The sequence below is a fragment of the Sapajus apella genome, unplaced genomic scaffold, assembly GCF_009761245.1.
Source record: "Sapajus apella isolate SASKATOON/1434 unplaced genomic scaffold, GSC_monkey_1.0 scaffold53, whole genome shotgun sequence".
Lineage (NCBI taxonomy): Eukaryota > Metazoa > Chordata > Mammalia > Primates > Cebidae > Sapajus > Sapajus apella.
Genome location: NW_022436993.1, coordinates 610,835 through 619,171, shown reverse-complemented (window position 1 = coordinate 619,171; position 8,337 = coordinate 610,835). Strand labels below are relative to the sequence as shown.

The following is an 8,337-nucleotide window of genomic DNA, read 5'->3' as shown; positions in this document are numbered from 1 at the left end:
GGCGTTAGTGGTATAATTTATTGGTATAGTTTTGCTATTGGTGAGAAACATTAGTGTTCTGTTTGCTACATTCTATCTTCCACACCAGTTAAATTATGACCGTGTTCACTTCTTTTGTTTTCTATATAACATTTGTTACGCATTTGGCCAGGGCTGCTTATTATGGAGACTCATGATGTAATTTTTATGTGTTTATCTTATTTTTTTATTTTTAGAGAACAGAGACAAAAAGAAGCAAACAAGATGGCAGTCAACAGCTTCCCAAAAGATAGGGATTACAGAAGGGAGGTGATGCAAGCAACAGCCACTAGTGGGTTTGCCAGTGGAAGTAGGTATTAATTTTTTTTCTTTGAAGTGTATGTTTGATTTATTCCTATTTTTCAAACCTTTGTCCATCATCTACATATGTAAATTAAAATAAATAGAAACATATATTCTTTTATGTTGGATTTATCCTCCACCCTCTACCATTTTGGTCCCTGACAAGGGAAAAGATATACAGTAGAGTAGTACACATCTGTGTTTCCCACTACCAGTTATGGCTGTGATGAAGTTGAATTGCAAACAAATCAAATTTTATGTTTTGGATTGGTTTCTCTTGATCCCTGCCAAACAGGAGCTTTCTCTCCCACCCTACCCTCCTGTGCTTAAGTTGTGTCCTGTTAAACTAGAGACAAATCTCACTGGGTTTTAGTTTAATAATTGAATCATAGCCACACATAGTGACACCAGAATAGCTACTGGTTTTTTATGTTACCAATGAGTAACTTGTTTATCCTTGTATTTGGAAGTTAATTTCACCATGATCATAGATCTATATAATATCTCTATTCTGAATTTCCACCCAACTAAAAAATGTCTATTAGAAAACTTACACCATTTTGTTTTAAGGTTCTCTTCATCTGTAATTCAAACTCAGTGTTCTTCTGAGGCCAAATTGACAATTTTGGGTAACACGCATTTGTTTTGTAATTCATTCTCCAAATTTGAAGCTTTTTAAAAGGTATTCTTTCCACTGGCTTTTCTTATCTTGAATAAAATTTACTCCTGGTGCAGTGGCTAATGCCTGCTGCAATCCCAGCCCTTTGGGAGGCCGAGACAGGAGGGTGGCTTGAGGTCAAGATTTTGAGACCAGCCTGAACAGCATGACAAGACCCAGTGTTGACAAAATTAAAAATTAACCATCCAGCTATAGTCCAGCAACTTGGGAGGCTGAGGCAGGAAGATGACTTGAGCCCAGGAGTTTGGGCCTGCAGTGAGCTATGATCATGCCACTGCACTCTAGCCTGGCAACAGACTCTGTCTCAAAAAAAATTAAAAAATTTAAATGCCACATAGATTTCTCGGGTTCCTTTTGCAATTTTGAGAAGAATTTCAAGGTGATGTTTTCTGGGAACTCTTAGACTTCAGTATTTCAGTACTGCTCCTGTAACTCAAACCAAAAAGTCGGGGGTGTGTTTGGTCTTGGCAGGGATTATTGAGTTTTTGATGGGAGAAAATATTTAAGATGAAACAGTAACAAACAGATCTGCAGGATTAAATTTTAAATATTAAATTTTTTAATTAGTGAAATTATATATAATTGTTTAATGATATAAAGTACTGAAGTTAGGAAATAACATTGCATTTTGAGATGACTTAGAGTCTAGTCCCATTTCTTTTTATATCTTAATTAACTGACTTTTGTCAAGCAGTTAAAAATGAGACAGAGGATTTCCACTTGAGGTAAATGAGTTGCACCCAGCTTGTGGGCTTTTTGAATAAATTGCAGGGGAGGGGATGCATAGAAAATGAGTGACAGATAAGTATAAAAATAACTTCTTTTTTCTTCATGAATTCAAAAGTAAGCCATATTTGTGAATGGAAATGTAAAATGTTCTAATTCCATGACCCAAGAACATTTTGGAATGTATACTTTTTTCTGTGTGCATATAAATGTGTATACAAATTATGTATGTATGTATGCCAAAAATGGGATTCTATATTACTGTTTTTACCTGTTCTTTTATTCAGTAATGTATCAGATATGTTTTTATGTCCTTTTATAATTCTGAATTTGTTATATTGGTTGCATAGATACACCTTCATTGATAAATAATCCCCTATCAGTGAATACTTAGGAGGTTTTCAGCTTTTTCCTACTGTAAACAAGATTATGATTCATATCTGCCCACTTGTCTGATTACTGCCTTCAGTTAAATTCCTAGATAGGCAAATGATGAGTCAGTGGGTCTGTGGTTAGTTGAAATGTAGTCACGTATCACACTTTGAGTTTCGGTAATGTTTGAGAGAGAACCTTAGCTGTGTTGCTTTTTTTAAAACTTGGTCAACTTAGTTATACTTGGTGTAGTAGTAATAAAGTCAGTAAGCCATTAAAGTGTATAACTTAGTCTATCCAAAATATATTGACAGTGTTCCCTTGTGTTCAGTATAGTGGTGTTTGTGCAGAGTGTGGCTTAAAGCTTGTTCTTGACTACCAATAAAAGAACTGTAGGGGATGTCAGAGGGGCAAGGTTTGGGAAGATTTTTACATGTAAAGAGGTAAAGTAGATTTTAGTGAGGTATTTGGTTTTGGTTTTTTGCAGTGTATTAAGTGTTTGCAAAATGCTAACATATTTTAACCAAGGCCGGGCACGGTGGCTCATGCCTGTAATCCCAGCACTTTGGGAGGCCAAGGCAGGTGGATCACCTGAAGTTAGGAGTTTGAGGCCAGCCTGGCCAACATGGCAAAACCCCGTCTCTACTGAAAATATAAAAATTAGCTGGGTGTGGTGGTGTGTGCCTGTAATCCCAGCCACTTGGGAGGCTGAGGCAGGAGAATCGCTTGAACCTGGGAGGCAGAGGTTGCAATGAGTGAGCTGAGATCATGCTGTAGCACTTTAGCCTGAGCAACAGAATGAGATTCTGTCTCAAAAAAAATTAAAATGTTTTAGCTGTAATATTCTCCACAACTTGATATTGAAAATTGTATGGGTAAAATTTCTAGGTTGCTATTAACTGCTACTAAATTTTTTTTATTATTGCGAACCTGTGCTTTATATGGTGATGGCTCTGTATTTAGAGAAACCTTGCTTAGGGTTTCTCAACAGAATCACTGACGACATTTTGGGTGAAGTAATTAATTGTTTGTTATTGGAGGCTTTCCTGTTTTGTAGGTGGTTGCACACCATAAGTGGCCTCTCCTCACTAGATGCCAGTAACATACCTCTCCATTCTCCAGTCAGGAAAGGCAAAGCACCACCCTCTGGGAGGGTGGCAAACAGGCATTGCTTTAACTGTGTTTATCCAGAGTTGTAAGTATAGAAAGCTGTTAGAGCTGTAGCTTCCCCTGTTTCTGTAATGCTGTTGCCTTTTTTGTTTTTTAACTTATAACTGTTAGAAGTATCATCCTTAATTTTCATTGGAGTGCATACATTTGATACATTTTCACTAGCCATGCAAAGCTGAAAGGAAGGTTTCTTGGTTGAGGAAATAAAAATTGTATATAGGATTGGGCATGATATTATTCCCATTATGAATGCCCCTAAAGGTTTCTGTTTTAGTAGTATCCTCAGTGTAGGCAGAAACTGTAGAATAAAATTTTTTAAATTTTATTTTCATACAAGTTGATAGCTTACTGATACATTACCATCATACAACAGATGTTTGCATTCTGTTCATTTTTGTAGATTTTTACTTATAACACTGAATTTTATATATTAAGTCATTGTCAAAAGACCTTATGTTTTGATGTGATCCACTTTCTGGGTAGTATTCCAGTACCTTATGCTGTGGTGTAACATGTAGTGGTTGTGTACTGACAACTTTAAAACTGACTTATAATTTGAGTGTTCCTCCTTCGTTGTCTTGTCTTGGTCTTTACAATTGGAGGAGCTGTTAATTGGAAAAAAAAATACAAAAATCAACAGAGGGAGCATCGCTTTAGTAAAATTATTACACATTACATGGCTGGATTTTAGGCTGTTTCTCTCCTTGGAGGTTATTTTAATTCTTTAGCTGTTGATTGGAATGTTGTAATTTAAATTGGACACTTCGAATGAACTTTAACATGGTCGTTGAAAGTTTCCTTCCTTTGTACTGTTTTGTGGAATCATGGTGTTAGAATTTAAATTGTTGATAGATTTTAAACTGATTTCAGTATTTCTGAGCTTCAAGTGTTTTTGTGGCTTTAAATTGAAAGATTTGTTTTTAATATACCTAATGATAAGTAGATTTTTCTGACTGTGCTCCAGGTGTTGGACTTCTATTTTCAGATAGCATTATGCATTATGATTTTATTACTATTTGTAGCATTATTTAAAATATTACAGATTGGTTTCTTACTGTGTTCACAGTTCATCATAACTTCAGTCATCTTAAAATGATTTCATTTAAGCCTTAGTATAAACTACTTTCGAGGCAACTAATTAGCTACCTTAGTATTCAAAAAGACCAGGCTAATAAAGCTAATACTCTTTTGCAGTTGAACCACTGTGAATAATTGAATTATTGAATTCTGTGACCCATAGTGTAGAAGAATGAAGCATTTACCTTTTTTGCTTTTAAAACTTTTTAAAAATTTTATGAATATGGTATTATAATTCCATTTGGGTTTTTTTTTTTTTTTTTTTATGTTTTGTTTGAACTACAGTGTGATTCTAAGGAATCCTAAAAAAATGTGTAGCCCCCTTGGAATACAAGTATAGATTAATATTTATAGTGAGGAAAAACTCCTCTTCTTCCAGTATTGCATATTTACATGTCAGTGGTAAAACTGCAGACACTAACTGGGTTTGCAGTTTTATAAAAGGATATATAAGTACAAGTATGTTGCTAAATTAGCTGATGTTAAAGGTAGGATTCTAACGTAATCTTTTTTCTTCCCCCTTCTGTCATTCCAACATCTGTTTTTTCGAACTGTGAACTAAAGTGGAAGACAAGCATTCCAGTGATGCCAGTAGTTTGCTCCCACAGAATATTTTGTCTCAAACAAGCAGACACAATGACAGAGACTACAGACTGCCAAGAGCAGAGACTCACAGTAGTTCTACGCCAGTACAGCACCCCATCAAACCAGTGGTTCATCCAACTGCTACCCCAAGCACTGTTCCTTCTAGTCCATTTACGCTACAGTCTGATCACCAGCCAAAGAAATCATTTGATGCTAATGGAGCATCTACTTTATCAAAACTGCCTACACCCACATCTTCTGTCCCTGCACAGAAAACAGAAAGAAAAGGTATGCCATTATTACTAGATGCTGCACGTTGAACTATAGTTTCTACGTTTCTTATATATTACATTATTTCCTTTGGCTTACAAGACTTTATTATAAATTTTTTAAAGTCTTTTAGAATGTTTCTATGTAGAGTTAGGTCTAGAGTTAGTAATATTTAGCTTTTTTTCTTTAATTTATAACTACCCAGCCTCAGAACTGTTTCTTGCCTCTGAATTAAGTCAAGTGCTCAATTTATAACAGTAATGGTTTAAGTAACTTGTTGAAGTGAAATACCTGTCCCTTCAGTTTTCTATTTTTTTGTGATTAATGTTCTTGACAGTTGAGTTTATAAATCGTCTGTTTTCTCTTAATATTTAATATGAATAGAGATATTTTAAAACTAATTTCTTTATAACATTTCATTATCGGTTTCAGTTTGTGATTACAAAATTTAAGTTGTGGGTCATAAGATAAGGAGTGTTAATGTCTGAATTGGACCTTAAGTCTGAAGAGTGGAAGTTAAACATTGCAACCCAAATTGTGTTTATCCAACTCAGTGTCAATAATCATAACATGTTCAAAAAGTTACAGAAGAATTGTGAGAACAGCTACTTGGAAGGTGACACACAACATAACCAATGTGATGAGATTTGTATAGAGACAATCCCAAACTTGTACTTCATAGTATGTTTTAAGAATCTAAGGAAATTAAAACACAGAAATTGTCACAGGTAGACCTAGTAGCAGACCATTAGTAAGTGTTGAGGCGCTTTTAATTGTCTGTGGGTTAGGAGAGGCTTGATTCATTAATTCACATTGATTTAATTTGTTGACAAAGGGCTCAGATAGTTGGATTTCTTTGTTTCTGGTTTCCTTTCTTCTTGAACTACAGTGTGATTTTAAAGAATCCTAAGAAAGAACTAGTAGCCCCCTTGAAATCTAGATTAATACAGATTAATGTTTATAGTTGAGCAGAAACTCAACTATAAAATGTTATTTAAAATTTCCTATTACATGTTATATGCATGTAATTTGAATTTTCCTTGTTACTAAACCATATACTTTAGTATATATCATGCAATACATAATGTGTCAGATGAACGCTTGTTCCACATGTCAAATTCAGTAAAGATGATTTGTACCAAAATTCATACATAACGTGTCAGATTTTATCCTGTGACAGAATTAAGTTTGCAAAGAGAAATACTGAGGGATGAAATCTGAGTTAATGCTATAGTTAATGTATTTTCCATAGGACATATTGTTTTTTTTTAGTTCCTATAATTGTGACAATTTGCTCACAGAAAATTTTACTTTAAAAATCTGTCAGTTAAAATTCTGATGGTCCTTTAAAAGTATTTATCCCATTTTACCTTTGTCCATTTAACACATTTTAACTCCTTCTTGAAATGCTTTCTCTGGCTCTGTGTTACTGCTGTCCTTCAGTTTCCTAGTTGTGTTCCTTCCTGCTTCGTACATATCGGTATCTTAGCCTGTTCCTTGGTAGTCATTTTGTTACTGTCATGACTACCAAATCTTTAGTTCTGGTTCACACTTATCTACTTAGCTTCTGTAAACTCTTAGTATTTATTACATATCCTCAGATACAATGTGTCCCTGATTTCTTCCTTTCCCACAATTTATTCTTAGATTCACTGTAATTGACAGCACTGTTCTCCCTAACTTTGCCTTATTCTTAAACATTCTCACCCACCCACCGATTGACAAATCTTGGGTTCTTTGTCCTAGCACTTATTGAAATTTCCTCCCTCCCTCCCCCCTCTTCCCCTCCACCTCTGTCAATTTTGTGGAGATTTCACTTACTGAAATTCAGATCGTCTCTCTCTGTTTGTTAATTTGTAAAAAATCACTGTATTGCTCAGACTGGTCTCAAACTTTTGGCCTCAAGCAATCTTCTGGCCTTGGCCTCCCAGTGTGCTGGGATTACAGGTATGAGCCACTGCCTGGCCTGTCTCTCTTAAAATAATCTTCTGATTATCTTCTTACCTAGTCTACCCACTTATGGTAGCGTCATTTTACAATTTAAATGGAATTGTGTCAGTTCCTTGCTTAGAAACTTATAGTGGTTTTTTAATATCAAAATGATAAAGTCCATACTTTTTAGTAGATTATAGCAAGCACTTGACAGGATGGTTGCAGTCTGTTGCTAGTTTGATCTTCACCTGTTTCGCACTTAATTCTCTGTAATTCATCTGTTGTAAACTTGGACATTTCTTAGGACTTGCCATTGTCTTTCCTGTCCTGAGCTTTTGCTAAATAGGACATGTTCTTTCTTTCATTGCTGTCGTATTGAATCCAATACTCTTTCATTACAATACTTAAAACATTATAATTTCAGTTTTTTCCATTAGATAGTATCCCCTCTAGGGCTCAGCATTATGTTTTAATGTATTTTCTACTTTGTTCATCTTCTTATGTACTTTGTTCACCTTCTAACCCTTCCCTCTGTGTAGTTTGATGCTAATTGTCTTATATTTTTTTTAGTTTATTCCTTAAAACAAAACTGTGAGGGAAGGTAGTATCTCTGTCGTAGAAATGAAGAGCCTAAACATTGCCCTAGTTCAAACGTGGTATTAGAGGCAGCTTCTCCACAACTCTGATCTTTCCTCAAAACCACATGTAATGAAAGACATAACATACACCACATCTATGTCAATTTGGACTCTCGTAATTTAAATTTTTTGACAGAGTAGATTAGAGTTTAAATTTCATGAAATGTGTTTGCTAATCACAAGCATTATGTGCATAATTTATATATAGTATTCTTAAACTTGTTGGAAGAAACTTGATTACATACCATGGAATTATCTGTTTATGTAGGGAAAATTGTGAAGCCTTTCCAAGAACTTCTCCTTGTATGTTAATTGAAGACTGTTACTGCCTTAGATAAGTTTTATAGCAACTTTGATCTTTACAGATTGTTCTCCATTTAGTCTGTTTAGATTGTTCTCCATATTTCTGAAGTGCTCATTAGTTTGAAATATTTTTTTCTCAATGGAGTTATCCATGCTATTTAAATTAAGCTTTCTATTGACTCTTCTCATCAACTTAGTGATTTTGCTTGTTTAGGTTTTTCTTAACAATTAAATAATTTATATTAAGGGTTGATGATCCAAATC

The 8,337-nt window shown here is 34.7% G+C and overlaps 1 protein-coding gene across 13 annotated transcripts in view; it reads left to right on the top strand.

Moving 5' to 3' along the window:
• The window catches only part of WAC (WW domain containing adaptor with coiled-coil), a 90,344-nt gene that overhangs the window by 60,799 nt on the left and 21,208 nt on the right, over nucleotides 1–8,337 (top strand). For 9 of the 13 annotated variants that reach the window (XM_032243775.1, XM_032243774.1, XM_032243773.1 and 6 more), the window contains 2 exons: nucleotides 216–328; nucleotides 4,910–5,218. In XM_032243775.1, coding sequence (XP_032099666.1) covers nucleotides 216–328; nucleotides 4,910–5,218 — 422 coding nt within the window. The remainder of the gene's footprint in view (nucleotides 1–215; nucleotides 329–4,909; nucleotides 5,219–8,337) is intronic. The other 4 variants (XM_032243783.1, XM_032243782.1, XM_032243781.1 and 1 more) reach the window with 1 other exon arrangement.